Source organism: Entelurus aequoreus, linkage group LG07 (genome assembly GCF_033978785.1).
Source record: "Entelurus aequoreus isolate RoL-2023_Sb linkage group LG07, RoL_Eaeq_v1.1, whole genome shotgun sequence".
Classification (NCBI taxonomy): Eukaryota; Metazoa; Chordata; class Actinopteri; order Syngnathiformes; family Syngnathidae; genus Entelurus; species Entelurus aequoreus.
In genome coordinates, this window is record NC_084737.1 from 9,471,818 (window position 1) to 9,488,412 (window position 16,595).

The 16,595-nt window shown below is 42.0% G+C and overlaps 1 protein-coding gene across 1 annotated transcript; it reads right to left on the reverse strand.

Moving 5' to 3' along the window:
* Positions 1-335: 335 nt before the first annotated feature.
* On the reverse strand, positions 336-16,249 carry LOC133653235 (uncharacterized). Its single transcript, XM_062052315.1, has 6 exons — positions 16,121-16,249; positions 3,793-4,010; positions 2,224-2,395; positions 2,065-2,163; positions 1,517-1,997; positions 336-1,267 (listed from the first exon to the last, which is right to left on the reverse strand). Exons 1-6 carry the CDS (start codon positions 16,145-16,147, stop codon positions 336-338), a joined length of 1,929 nt encoding a protein of 642 aa, XP_061908299.1. The 5' UTR covers positions 16,148-16,249.
* Between the last annotated feature and the right edge of the window lie 346 nt (positions 16,250-16,595).

Here is a 16,595-nt window from a genome sequence, read left to right on the forward strand (position 1 = left end):
AGTGTTCTAAGATGTTCAGCTTGCCCGGTCTGGTCCCCGTAGCCCGAACAACTTGGGAGAAGCTTAGATGTTTGTCACACTCCGATGGGAACGGAACCTTGTCATGTTTAGAAACCTCAGGCCAAAGTAAACCTCCAGCATTGCAGACTTATCAGTGCTAAAGGCCTCTTTAAATGTCTACTTTTGGTTCTACAGCTCCTTAAAGAACATGGGTGGTCCCCCAGAAGGTGTATTGCTTGATTCTCAAACTTCCCTTGATTTGCTTCCAAAAACCAACAAAGAAGCCAACTGGTGAACCAACTGGACCTTTTGGTACTGAAGATGACCACAAACCCTCAGACGGTAGTGACCGATAGCAGAGGACTGGGACAGAGTTGGTTGTCGGCCTCTACTCTGGTCCCGTGAGTCAAGAGCTCCTCCACCGTGATCCAATCATCGAGTAGCTTGCTGTTCCTCAGCCGGTTCTGCTTCCTGTGACTCAGTTCCAGAACCATCTGGGAAGACAGCGACCCCTGACCTACGCTTGCTGCCTCCTCACCCCAACGACGCTCTCTGTGTTGCCGCGACAACGCCAGGTGACGTCTCCTCTCGGTGCGGTTCCAGTACCTGCCGGCCCACGGCCCGTCCTCCCCTTCGTGGTCCCCTGGTCTCCCAGTGTCACCCCGCATCTCCTCGTCCGTGGTGACTTCGCTTCTCTCCCGTGCCAGCCGGTAAGCTCGGGCGCGGAGCAGCTGGTTCCTCACTGACTTCTGATTGGACTGTCGGGAGCGTGGGGAGAGGGGAGAGCGGGGGCTAATATGTGCCCCTAGTGTGCTGTAAAAAGGGCCAGAAGAACCTTTTTGGATGCTGGTTTGATTTCCCAGAGTCTGAAAACCGCGCCAGTCTGATGGCACGCGAGGAAGCAACCCGTGACTCCTCAGATCTTCCTGCCTGCTGCAGCCCCCGCTCTGCAAGGCCCTGGTTGTGTTTTGGTGACCAGTCAGTGTGTCTATGCTGAGGTGAACAGAAGGCGGACAACTTGTGGGATAACTGGCCCGGCTCCTAGGACCCGGTGTGCTGCTGGCTGGACGCGGTTGGTTGCTATGGACCTGCTTCCTCGCAGTGTTCACTTCCATGTCTACAGGGTGGCTGGCCCGGCGATGCTGCTGGACCTCACTCAGATCCATTAGTGTTCGACTTCTTCCTGGTGCCTCGATAGTACCACCCCCTCTTCCTTGACGCTGCTCCAACCATAGCGCCCGGCGCTGGCAGGGCTCTGTGCGGCAACCTGGGTGCAGACAAAAGTCGTCAGCTGCTTCTGGTCAGACAAAAAGAACCACTGGGTCTTCATAACCGGCTTTGAGGAACAGGATTGGTAAGGTTTGGTTCATTTTGGCATGTTTTTTTTTTGGAATGATTCGAACCATGGGGAATTGGAACTGAAGCTGAAGCGCTTGGAACCACCAAAGAAAATGGACAAAAAGTAGTGTAGTGCCAACAAACAGACTCAATGGACCTCCATGACCGGTTTACTCACCAGAAGAGGGCGAAGGTGGCGAGCGGGTACGAGGCAGAGTGGGACTCCTCTCAGCTCGGTGGAAGTGCACCGTGGTGGTAGTGCTGTTGCCCACCGTGCAGCGGGACGACTGCGGCGCTCCGGCCTGGGTCATTGGCGTGGTCTCAGGGATGGACTCCAGATCCCAGCGTCCCCTCTGCTCCCGGGGGGAGTGACCCGAGCGCAGGTAGTAAGCGTTTCTCTGGATCTTATGGAAACACCTGTGCTCGCCGGTGCTGACGCTGTGGAAGCCCGAGTCGCTGGGTTCCGAGGAGATGAGCGACTCGGAGGAGGAGGAGGAGCCTTGTGAAGAGGCGGTGTTGCCGGGTAGCGATGACATGGCGTCCGTCTCAGCTTCGGAGAGCGCCACGCGGTGATGCGGGCTGTCTGGGCCGCATCCCAGGCCGCTGTCCAGCTCGCTGAGGGGAAGGTAGCCCAGGGGACGCCATTGGGGCCGGTAAGACTGGAAGGAAAGCCATTTATTTACGAGCCGCTCTGTGAAATCCATGTTCTGGAACGAGAAGCACTACCTGCTTGGAATAACTCTTGTGCTCCTCCGATTCCTCCGAGTTGCAGCATCCGAGCAGGCAGCTCTCTGAGTTGGGCTGATACGCTGACATTTCTGGAACCTGACCAAACACAACTTTGAAATCATAACAGGAAAAACTGTGACGGCATCAGTCGCTCACCTGGCTGTCCAGACGGTCCAGGTGGTCCAAACTGTAGGAGACACTAGGCAGGTAGTTGGAACCATGGCTGGTGGGATCCCTGGACAGGTAGCCATGGGTGGAATAGACATCAGGTGACACCAGGGCGTTGTTGGCGGCATATACATTGGACGCTGAGTTGTCATAAAAGTGTCTGGAAGGACGACAGCCACTGGTTAGCAGCATCAACTGCACTCAAAAGTCCACATGAATGTTGCATCATGAATATTCACCAAGGCACCAAGTGGCGCCATGCGGTTTCTTGTGCTCTTGGTGATGAGTACCAGCCTAACTATCTATGTCTAGATCTTGACCTTATATGTGAAGTCAGGGTGTGGAGGGTTTCCAGTTTGGTGGCCAGAGGATCGCATCTCTGCTTTTTGCAGATGATGTGGTCTCGTTGGCTTCGTCGGGCCGGGACCTTCAGCGGTTTGCAGCCGAGTGTGAAGCTGCTGGGATGAGGATCTGCACCTCCAAATCTGAGGCCATGGTGGACATTCATTTAGGTTCCAACACATTTATGGCCGCACGTTGAACACATGTGAGAACCGTAGAGAGCCACATAGACCTTAGGTAACCCTTGTTGGTGAGTGACAGACGACGAGAGATTTTCATCACACTTCAACATCTCCAACATGTCAATGCTCGGTGAGCGTTGCTAAATGTTTATATTCTACATTACCCAGAAGGCTTAGCGCTGGAGAACGGAAGCAGAAGTGGGTCTGGGCTACGCGGGAAGACGGGCAATAACAAGTTTTACATGTTGTTGCTCCTGCTTGGTCTGGGGGAGGAAGGAGTTTGGATAAGACGGTTGACAAAGGAGTTCAAGTACCTGGGAGTCTTGTTCACGAGTGAGGGAAGAGTGGATGGTGAGATCGACAGGTGGATCGGTGCGGCGTCTTCAGTAATGCGGACGCTGTATCGATCCGTCGTGGTGAAGAAGGAGCTGAGCCGGAAGGCAAAGCTCTCAATTTAGCGGTCGATCTACGTTCCCATCCTCACCTATGGTCATGAGCTTTGGGTTATGACCGAAAGGACAAGATCACGGGTACAAGCGGCCCAAATGAGTTTCCTCCGCCGGGTGGCGGGTCTCTCCCTTAGAGATAGGGTGAGAAGCTCTGTCATCCGGGAGGAGCTCAAAGTAAAGCCGCTGCTCCTCCACATGGAGAGGAGCCAGATGAGGTGGTTCGGGCATCTGGTCAGGATGCCACCCGAACACCTCCGGTAGGAGGCCACGGGGAAGACCCAGGACACGTTGGGTAGACTATGTCCCCCGGCCGGCCTGGGAACGCCTCGGGATCCCCCGGGGGGAGCTGAATGAAGGCTGTTGCCCCCGCGACCCGACCTCGAATAAGCAAAATAAGATGGATGGGTTGACAGACAATGCATAAGTAAAATGTGTGGGGGAGGGGCGGACATTGGACAAAGTCGGCAGGCAGGTATTGGTTGAATTTGCGGGAAATTGAGACATGACTAATTCCTAGATGGATCGGTTTTTCCCCAACCTTTTCTGTTTCAAACCGTGGCGACCCGCACGACCCCCTCACCTACCCGCCGTTGTAGCCCCCCGCCCGGCTCTCCTCGGCCTCCATCAGTCCCATGGCCCTCAGGGCCTCCCAGTGTCTCTCCGAGGGGGTCCTGCTGTGTTCCACGCGTCGCCGGCGGTGGCTCCGCCCCCTTCGGCCCTCCCCCTGCGTGCTGACGGGCTGGCCGTACTGGTCCACGGAGCGCTGCTCCTCCCGGTGCCTGTGGCGCGAAGGTTGGTGAGCCTGCAGAAATAATGTACAACAAGGACATTTAATCCAATTAGAGGAAGGGATAATGACCCGAGGTGGGGTAAATGTTCAACAAGTCACGACTTGAACTAAACCTTCAAACCTCCAACACACAAGAGCAGGAAAAAAAGGCTCGTGGTGTTCAAAGACATGGTGACTATGACATCATCCAAACACAAGAAGGAAGAGGATTGGTGTGGCGGGTAGTGTTGCCCCCACACCAATATTTTGGTACCGGTACCAAAATGTATTTCCATACTTTTCTAAAAAAAAAAAAAAAGGGGCAGCACAAAAAATGTCATTATTGTCTTTATTGTAACAACAAATGTTTATTATTGTCATTTAAACCTTAAATAAAATAGTGAACATACTAGACAACTTGTCTTTTAGTAGTAAGTAAACAAACAAAGACTCCTAATTAGTCTATGCAGTAACATATTGTGTCATTTATACACCTATTATTTTGTACACATTATAAAGGACAAACTGTAAAAATGTTTCATAATATCCACAACGTTCACACAATTTTGCATTTTGCATTTTTTTTTGCACCATGACTAGGGAAGGTTGTTTGGATTGTGTCTAGGGTTGTCCCGATACCAATAGTTTGGTACCAGTACGGGTACCAAAATTTATTTAGATACTTCCGATGCGTTTCGATACATTGGTACTTTATTATATGTTTATTATTGTCATTTAGTCCTTAAATAAAATAGTGAACATACTAGACAAATTGTCTTTTAGTAGTAAGTAAACAAACAAAGACTCCTAATTAGTCTATGCAGTAACATATTGTGTCATTTATACACCTATTATTTTGTACACATTATGAGGGACAAACTGTAAAAAATGTATTATTCATCTGCTTGTTCATTTACTGTTAATATCTGCTTATTTTCTGTTTTAACTTCTGATTAAATGTAATAATCACTTATTCTTCTCTTCTTTGATATTTTACATTAGTTTTGGATGATACCACACATTTAGGTATCGATCTGATACCAAGTAGTTACAGGATCATACATTGGTCATATTCAAAGTCCTCATGTGTCCAGGGACGTATTTACTGACTTTATAAACATAATATGAATTTTCAAAAAAGGAAAAAAGATTTTGTGATGCTAAAAAATATCGATGTAATCATAGTAGTATCGACTAGATACTTGGTATCATTACAGTGGATGTCAGGTGTAGATCCACCCATGGCGTTTGTTTACATTGTGACGGCGGTGAGCTATTATATCCTCCTACGGTGTGTAGTGAAGCATGTTTAGCTATTCCTCGTCCTCCAGTGATAATGATACTTGTAAGACGCTCACTTTATTTGTCGCCATGGAGGCCAGGATTAGTGATTTAGAAGTAGCTAAAACACTGTGGATGGATGTTAGCCATGTGTTAAAGCAGCTCTTCCTGAGGGTGTTTCAGTGTTATAACTTCACCTTTATCTTGACTTTTTACACCAAAATGCGTCCATTCTCCCTTTTCTGTCTACACACTGTGTCTGCTTGTAAGTACTCTGTGCGTGTGCGCTGCCCAACATGCTCCTCTGCTGGTGAAACCAGCAATGTCACCACGTGACGACGATGCGCTGTCATGCCCATTTAAAAAAAAAAAAAAGAGGGGGGTGGGGACCGGTGCTTTTTTAGAGGTGGTATAGTACCGAATATGATTCTACTTGAAGTGGAATTTGCTGCAAATAAGAAGCGGGGTTTCTTCCTCCGAAACAGTGAAGAAGTCCCGTGCCATGGACGCCATGTATGTTTAAAACGAGCAGGGGGCGGGGGGGGGGTGAAAAAAAAAAAAAAAAAGGGGCGCTTGATTTGCTCGCCCTGTAACCGCCTACACAGCACGGTGATCTCATTTTTGAGCTGTTTTGTAATGTTACCACATTTTCGGATGTGATGTCATAATTCCACATATCGCTCTGACGAGAATGAGGCAGCCAATTAGGCCGACGCGTAACGTTGTCGTCGACGGACAACGTGAGCTAAACCAGGAAGGCAAATGTCTCATCCTGGGTCCGAGGGACACGGCGAGGAGACTCAAAGAAGACAATCGGAACCGGCACCGGATCTCATGCGTAGAAATGCACCTGCCCGGTTGCCGGGGGCGACGAGACACGCACGGCGTCTTCTGCGTCACAAGCCTCTTCGTCCCGAGTGGGTCGACGTCGAGGGAGCCTTCGTTTTCTGGCCACGCCGCCGTTACCGCGGCGACGGCTCGGCGTTAAAACACAGCAAAAAAAGTTGCGATGCTAACGAGGAGGCTGGCAGGATGTAGGCCAGCAGACCTCGCTAACGTGAACGCTCGCCCCGTCTGGGCCTCGGGATGCACGTGCACACACACACACACACACACACACACACACACACACACACACACACACACACACACACAAGAGGGAGTACGTGGCGATGCTCCACTCCCCGGAGAAGAAAATTGCGCTCCAGTGCACTTTGACATTAACACAAACTGATTTGAGTCTCGCTTTGTCCTCTTTGGCTTTCACTGATTTGTTAGCACACACACACACACACACACACACACACACACACACACACACACACACACACACACACACACACACACACACACACACACACACACACACACACACACACACACACACACACACACAGAAGCACATGACACTTACATCACATGTCATTTTCCTACCCTGTTGCAAGGCTACTTTGCTGGTGCGTTAACTACCATTATTAACGCACACGCCTCATGTCTGACCCGCGCTGCGTTCTCAAGCGGGGGAGGAGGGGGAAAAGAGTGAACAGAAATGGACAGAGAAAAGGTTACGTTCTACAAAAGCCCAAAAGCAGTGAAGTTGTCAGGTTGTGTAAATGGTAAATAAAAAGAGAATACAACAAATCCTTTTCAACTTATATTCAATTGAATAGACTGCAAAGACAAGATATTTCATGTTCACACTGAGAAACTTTGCAAATAATCATGAACTTAGAACTTAATGGCGGCAACACATTGCAAAAAAGGCATTTTTACCAGTGTGTTACATGGCCTTTCCTTTTAACAACACCCAGTAAAGGTTTGGGGACTGAGGAGACACATTTTTGAAGTGGAATTCTTTCCCATTCTTGCTTGATGTACAGCTTAAGTTGTTCAACAGTCTCCCTTCTCATATTTTCTTTCTTTCTTTCTTTCTTTCTTTTAGTTTATTTGGAACATGAACACATTTACATCATAATACATCACACAATTTCATATCATTTCATTTCACATCATGCCCGAAAAGGAGTAGGAAGAAGCAAAGCTTATTTAATCCTACCCCTTTCCCACTTCAAAGCATTTACAATGATATAAAATCATTTACTGACCTTTTTATATAATAAAATAACATCTATGAATTAGTATATACAACAGTTTGTAATATGTAATTAATTAATTCAGTCATTACTGAGATGAAGAATATTTTCAATAAGGTTGGAAGTTTTTCTCATAATTCTTCTTCTTTGTACTTTGTAAGCACTATTCATTTAAACAACCTCTTAAACTGGATCATGTCAGTACAATTTTTTACTTCTTTACTTAATCCATTCCATAATTTAATTCCACATACTGAGATGCTAAAAGTTCTAAGTGTTGTACGTGCATATAAATGTTTGAAATTATGTTTTCCTCTAATGTTATATTTCTCCTCTTTAGTTGAGAAGAAATGTTGTACATTCTTTGCTAGCAGGTTATAGTTTGCTTTGTACATCATTTTAGCTGTTTGCAATTTTACCAAATCACCAAACTTTAATATTTTTGACTTAATAAATAAAGGGTTTGTATGTTCTCTATATCCAACATTATGTATTATTATAACTGATCTTTTTTGTAACATGGTTAACGAATGTAGCGCACATTTGTATTTATTTCCCCATATTTCTGCACAATAACTCAGATATGGTAACACTAGTGAGCAGTAGAGAATATGAAGTGATTTTTGGCCCAGGACGTGTTTTGTTTTATTCATTATTGAAATGTTTTTTGCTACCTTATGTTGTATGTTTTGTATATGAGATTTCCAGTTCATTTGATCATCTATTAATACTCCCAAAAATCTGGTTTCTTTTACCCTTTCGATGTCTACTCCGTCTATTTGTATTTGCGTATGACGCTCTTTCCTACTATTACCAAATAGCATTATTTTAGTTTTACTGAGATCCAAAGATAGTCTGTTTTTGTCAAACCATCTTTTTAATTTGTTAAATATTTTAGCCTTCATAATGTGCCACAAATGTTATTTTACTACGAAGCCACGCTGTTGTAACACGTGGCTCGCCGTCGTCCTGCTGAAATAAGCAGGGGCGTCCATGGTAACGTTGCTTGGATGGCAATATAAGTTGCTCCAAAAGCTGTATGTACCTTTCAGCATTAATGGCGCCTTCACAGATGTGTAAGTTACCCATGTCTTGGGCCACTAATACACCCCCATACCATCACACATGCTGCCTTTTACACGTTCACCCTAGAACAGTCCCCATGGTTCCAAAAACAATTTGAAATGTGGACTCGTCAGACCACAGAACACTTTTCCACTTTGCATCAGTCCATCTTAGGTGAGCGTTTCTGGGTGTTGTTGATAAATGGCTTTGGCTTTGCGTAGTAGAGTTTTAACTCGCACTTACAGATGTAGCGACCAACTGTAGTTACTGACAGTGGTTTTCTGAAGTGTTCCTGAGCCCGTGTGGTGATATCCTTTACACACTGATGTGGCTTTTTGATGCAGTAGCGCCTGAGGGATCCAAGGTGTGTAATATCATGGCTTACGTGCAGTGACTTCTCCACATTCTCCGAACCTTTTGATGATATTACGGAGCGTAGATGGTGAAATACCTAAATTCCTTGGTTGAGAAATGTTGTTGTTCAACAATTTGCTCAGGCATTTGTTGACAAAGTGGTGACCCTCGCCCCCGTCCTTGTTCGTGAACGACTGAAGCTGCTTTTATACCCAATCATGGCACCCACCTGTTCCCAATTAGCCCGTTCACCTGTGGGATGTTCCAAATAAGTCTTTGGTGAGCATTCCTCGACTTTCTCAGTCTTTTTTGCCACTTGTGCCAGCTTTTTCGAAACATGTCGCAGGCATCAAATTCCAAATGCGCTGATATTTGCAAAAAATACCAAAGTTTCTCAGTGTGAACATGAAATATCTTGTCTTTGCAGTCTATTCAATTGAATAGAAGTTGAAAAGGTTTTGTTTATTTATTTATTATTTGTTGTATTCTATTTTTATTTACCATTTACACAACGTGACAACTTCACCGCTTTTGGCTTTCGTATTTTAGTGCGACTTTGGCAAGCTGCGAAGCCGCACCGCTTCATGGAACGCGGAACATCACGACTACCATAGTCAGACGTACTGTGCTTCAACATACATTATTATGGTGTGTGAAGACCCCAAAATGGCACCTTTTAGGAGACATATTATCCGGCGTTTTGTTTGGCAATATTGTGCCAAACCAACTTTTCTTACTTATTGGTATTGGTACCTGCTTGTATGTTTCAATGCTTTAACAGTCCTTCTAAAGCTGCAGTTTGACCCTGGAACTGAAAAATGGTGTCCTCTGAGTGGAGGATAAAGAAAGGATAAAAACATTGCATGAATGTGCGATTGTGCATGAATGTGCGATTGCGCATGAATGTGCGATTGCGCCGACACGAGGAAGAAGGGGGAGGGTGAGTCAACAATCACTTTGTCACACAACCTTTGTTCCGAGAGACGTTTTGCCCTTTCAACTGCAACGTCGGATTTCATTTTAGGAAGTCGACGTTTGGCAGTTTTGGGCTTGGAAGCTGAAAGCAGAGCGATACGAGCGTGGCGTTCTAGAAGGACGTCCACGCTGACGTCAAGCGTGTCACGTCCGCTGGAATCCGGCGTCTGCACAAAGTGGGTCGACTTCAACAAACAGCAGGTGGGAGAAGACAACATGGATGACGTGAGTGGAAATAATCAATCATGAGGAGGCTGGGAAATGTCCTGTTTTTGCTCCAATTTGAGAGCATTTAGTGTGAACTTAAATGTGGAATCTTAGCCAGACTGGGGAGCTGAAAAACATGACATGCTAATACATCCATCCAGCCATCTTCTTCCGCTTATCCGAGGTCGGGTCGCGGGGGCAGCAGCCTAAGCAGGGAAGCCCAGACTAATACTAATACAAAGGTTTGTTAGCCATATTAGCTCCCAGTCTGTGGAACGCTCTCCCTGACCACCTGAGGGCACCACAGACTGTGGATGCTTTTAAAAAAGGCTTAAAAGCCCTTCTTTTTATTTTATTTTTAAAAAGCCTTTTTTTTTTAGATGTATGCATACTAGTTATAGCTATTTGGCTGTTATAGTTTTTATTTTTATTTATTTATTTATTATCTTTTTATTTGTTTCTTTATTTTTTAATACACTGTAGCACTTTGAGATTGTTTACTCAACTTTTTTACAAATAAAATCTATTATTATTATTATTATTAATAGTGAACAAACTTTACCCAGGCTATAAATACATTTAAAAACGTGCTAGTGTTAGCCACGCGTGTGAAAAATGCTAACAAACCCCGCTTAATTGTATTAACAAATGTACAGTAAACACGCTAATGTTAGCCATACTTGTGGACACGCTAATGAACGTTAGCCAGGCTAATTGAAATAACACATGGAAACATGCTAATGTTAGCCATTCATGTGAACATTATCCAGATTAATTGAAATAACACATGAAACATGCTAATGTTAGCCATTCAAGTGAACATTATCTAGATTAATTGAAATAACACATGAAAACATGCTAATGTTAGCCATTCATGTCCATCCATCCATTTCTACCGCTTGTCCCCTTCGGGGTCGCATTCATGTGAACATGCTGATAAATATTATCCAGATTAATTGAAATAACACATGGAAACATGCTAATGTTCGCCATTCAAGTGAACATTATCCAGATTAATTGAAATAACACATGAAAACATGCTAATGTTAGCCATTCATGTCCATCCATCCCTTTTCTACCGCTTGTCCCCTTCCGGGTCGCATTCATGTGAACATGCTAATAAATATTATCCAGATTAATTGAAATAACACATGAAAACATGCTAATGTTAGCCATTCAAGTGAACATTATCTATATTAATTGAAATAACACATGAAAACATGCTAATGTTAGCCATTCAAGTGAACATTATCCAGATTAATTGAAATAACACATGAAAACATGCTAATGTTAGCCATTCAAGTGAACATTATCCAGATTAATTGAAATAACACATGAAAACATGCTAATGTTAGCCATTCATGTCCATCCATCCCTTTTCTACCGCTTGTCCCCTTCAGGGTCGCATTCATGTGAACATGCTAATAAATATTATCCAGATTAATTGAAATAACACATGAAAACATGCTAATGTTAGCCATTCAAGTGAACATTATCCAGATTAATTGAAATAACACATGAAAACATGCTAATGTTAGCCATTCAAGTGAACATTATCTAGATTAATTGAAATAACACATGGAAACATGCTAATGTTAGCCATTCATGTCCATCCATCCCTTTTCTACCGCTTGTCCCCTTCGGGGTCGCATTTATGTGAACATGCTAATAAATATTATCCAGATTAATTGAAATAACACATGAAAACGTGCTAATGTTAGCCATTCAAGTGAACATTATCCAGATGAATTGAAATAACACATGAAAACATGCTAATGTTAGCCATTCAAGTGAACATTATCTAGATTAATTGAAATAACACATGAAAACATGCTAATGTTAGCCATTCAAGTGAACATTATCTAGATTAATTGAAATAACACATGAAAACATGCTAATGTTAGCCATTCAAGTGAACATTATCCAGATTAATTGAAATAACACATGAAAACATGCTAATGTTAGCCATTCATGTCCATCCATCCATTTTCTACCGCTTGTCCACTTCGGGGTCGCATTCATGTGAACATGCAATTAAATATTATCCAGATTAAATGAAATAACACATGAAAACATGCTAATGTTAGCCATTCAAGTGAACATTATCCAGATTAATTGAAATAACACATGGAAACATGCTAATGTTAGCCATTCAAGTGAACATTATCTATATTAATTGAAATAACACATGAAAACATGCTAATGTTAGCCATTCAAGTGAACATTATCCAGATTAATTGAAATAACACATGAAAACATGCTAATGTTAGCCATTCATGTGAACATTATCCAGATTAATTGAAATAACACATGGAAACATGCTAATGTTAGCCATTCAAGTGAACATTATCTAGATTAATTGAAATAACACATGAAAACATGCTAATGTTAGCCATTCAAGTGAACATTATCCAGATTAATTGAAATAACACATGGAAACATGCTAATGTTAGCCATTCATGTCCATCCATCCCTTTTCTACCGCTTGTCCCCTTCGGGGTCGCATTCATGTGAACATGCTGATAAATATTATCCAGATTAATTGAAATAACACATGAAAACATGCTAATGTTAGCCATTCATGTGAATATTATCCATATGAATTGAAATAACACATGAAAACATGCTAATGTTAGCCATTCATGTCCATCCATCCCTTTTTCTACCACTTGTCCCCTTCGGGGTCGCATTCATGTGAACATGCTAATAAATATTATCCAGATTAATTGAAATAACACATGAAAACAAGCTAATGTTAGCCATTCATGTGAATATTATCCAGACTAATTGAAATAACACATGGAAACATGCTAATGTTAGCCATTCAAGTGAACATTATCTAGATTAATTGAAATAACACATGAAAACATGCTAATGTTAGCCATTCCAGTGAACATTATGTATATTAATTGAAATAACACATGAAAACATGCTAATGTTAGCCATTCCAGTGAACATTATGTATATTAATTGAAATAACACATGAAAACATGCTAATGTTAGCCATTCAAGTGAACATTATCCAGATTAATTGAAATAACACATGAAAACATGCTAATGTTAGCCATTCAAGTGAACATTATCTAGATTAATTGAAATAACACATGAAAACATGCTAATGTTAGCCATTCAAGTGAACATTATCTAGATTAATTGAAATAACACATGGAAACATGCTAATGTTAGCCATTCATGTCCATCCATCCCTTTTCTACCGCTTGTCCCCTTCGGGGTCGCATTCATGTGAACATGCTAATAAATATTATCCAGATTAATTGAAATAACACATGAAAACATGCTAATGTTAGCCATTCATGTGAATATTATCCAGATTAATTGAAATAACACATGAAAACATGCTAATGTTAGCCATTCATGTCCATCCATCCCTTTTTCTACCACTTGTCCCCTTCGGGGTCGCATTCATGTGAACATGCTAATAAATATTATCCAGATTAATTGAAATAACACATGAAAACAAGCTAATGTTAGCCATTCATGTGAATATTATCCAGACTAATTGAAATAACACATGGAAACATGCTAATGTTAGCCATTCAAGTGAACATTATCTAGATTAATTGAAATAACACATGAAAACATGCTAATGTTAGCCATTCAAGTGAACATTATCCAGATTAATTGAAATAACACATGAAAACATGCTAATGTTAGCCATTCCAGTGAACATTATGTATATTAATTGAAATAACAGATGAAAACATGCTAATGTTAGCCATTCAAGTGAACATTATCCAGATTAATTGAAATAACACATGAAAACATGCTAATGTTAGCCATTCAAGTGAACATTATCTAGATTAATTGAAATAACACATGAAAACATGCTAATGTTAGCCATTCAAGTGAACATTATCTAGATTAATTGAAATAACACATGGAAACATGCTAATGTTAGCCATTCATGTCCATCCATCCCTTTTCTACCGCTTGTCCCCTTCGGGGTCGCATTCATGTGAACATGCTAATAAATATTATCCAGATTAATTGAAATAACACATGAAAACATGCTAATGTTAGCCATTCATGTGAATATTATCCAGATTAATTGAAATAACACATGAAAACATGCTAATGTTAGCCATTCATGTCCATCCATCCCTTTTCTACCGCTTGTCCCCTTCGGGGTCGCATTCATGTGAACATGCTAATAAATATTATCCAGATTAATTGAAATAACACATGAAAACATGCTAATGTTAGCCATTCATGTGAATATTATCCAGATTAATTGAAATAACACATGAAAACATGCTAATGTTAGCCATTCATGTCCATCCATCCCTTTTTCTACCACTTGTCCCCTTCGGGGTCGCATTCATGTGAACATGCTAATAAATATTATCCAGATTAATTGAAATAACACATGAAAACAAGCTAATGTTAGCCATTCATGTGAATATTATCCAGACTAATTGAAATAACACATGGAAACATGCTAATGTTAGCCATTCAAGTGAACATTATCTAGATTAATTGAAATAACACATGAAAACATGCTAATGTTAGCCATTCAAGTGAACATTATCCAGATTAATTGAAATAACACATGAAAACATGCTAATGTTAGCCATTCAATTGAACATTATCCAGATTAATTGAAATAACACATGGAAACATGCTAATGTTAGCCATTCAAGTGAACATTATCTAGATTAATTGAAATAACACATGAAAACATGCTAATGTTAGCCATTCAAGTGAACATTATCTAGATTAATTGAAATAACACATGAAAACATGCTAATGTTAGCCATTCAAGTGAACATTATCCAGATTAATTGAAATAACACATGGAAACATGCTAATGTTAGCCATAATTGCGGACACGCTAATGAACATTAGCCAGGTTACTTGAAATAACACGTGTCATGATGTCAACCAACATGCTAATGTTAGCCATATTGTGAACATGCTAATATGCTTTACCCAGGCTGGTAAATATGTTACTTGATAATATTATCAATGTTTGTGAACATGCTAATGAAGCAAGGGGTAAACATTGTACTTTAATTACACATGTCAACATGCTAATGTTAGCCATATTGTGAACATGCTAATATACTTTACCCAGGCTGGTAAGTATGTTACTTGATAATATTATCAATGTCTGTGAACATGCTAATGAAGTGAGGGGTAAACATTGTACTTTAATTACACATGTCAACATGCTAATGTTAGCCATATTGTGAACATGCTAATATACTTTACCCAGGCTGGTAAGTATGTTACTTGATAATATTATCAATGTTTGTGAACATGCTAATGAAGTGAGGGGTAAACATTGTACTTTAATTACACATGTCAACATGCTAGTGTTAGCCATATTATGAACATGCTAATAAACTTTAGCGAGGGTGGTAAACATGTTACTCAAAATAACTATACATGTCAACATGCTAATTTTAGCCATGTTTGTGAGCATGCTAATGAAGCGTGGGGTAAACATTGCACTTTAATAACACTTATCAACATGCTAATGTTAGCCATGTTGTGAACATGCTAATAAACTTCACCCAGGCTAGTAAATATGTTACTTAAAGTAACTTACACATGTCAACACGTTAATGTTAGATATGTTTGTGAACGTGCTAATGAAGCCAGGGGTAAATATTTTAATTCCAAGTTACACATGTCGACATGCTAATGCTAGCCATGTGGGTGTTGCTGACAATCATACACTCTTGCTAACTTGGGAATAATGATATCATTGTAGACATTTGGGTCAAGTGCACCTGCTATATGTACGTTTGTATAAGTTTTTAGCTAAGTGGCTAAACGCATGCATTAGCATACCACCCTGGTATATACATTATATTATATATATATATATATACCTGCTATATGTATAAGTTGTATAAGCAACATCCTGCCATGGTCACATGACACATGACATCATCAGTGTTGTCATGTGACTAACAGACCGGAAGACAACAGCAGTTAGTGGAGGTCAAAGGTCCGCTGACCGATGGGTCATGTGACCGTTACAGTACGTGTCATGTGACCGCTACAGTACGCGTCACGTGACCGTTACAGTACGCGTCACGTGACCGCTACAGTACGCGTCACGTGACTGCTGCAGTATGTGACTTATTGAGGGCTGTTTCCATGGCGACCGGCTGACTAATTGAAGCGGAGGCCACTCACCTTGTTGCGGGTCAGGTGACACCCCATGCTGGCGGCAGGCCCAGGTCAGAGGTCATCAGCAGGAGGAAGATGTCACGGCGCTGCCTGGATGGCGCCCCATGACCACCATCATCTTCTTCTTCTTCTTCCCACTTATCTTCATCCTCCTCCTCTTCCTCCTCTCTGCCTGCCTCCACCGGCCAATCACAGAGCAGGGAGGCTGTGATTGGTGGAGAGCAGCGTCGCTGTAAACATCCATTCAGGCCTCCGCTTCCTCCTCCTCATCCTCATCATCCTCCTCATCCTCCTCATCCTCCTCATCCTCCTCATCCTCCTCATCCTCATTCCGACACACAGCGCACCCCTTTTAGGAGCTTTTATTTTGACAGTCACAACAACACTGTGTGTCAGTTACCAAGGCAACGTTACTAATAATAACACAATATTAACTACTGATGATAACACAATATTAACTACTGATGACAACACAATATTA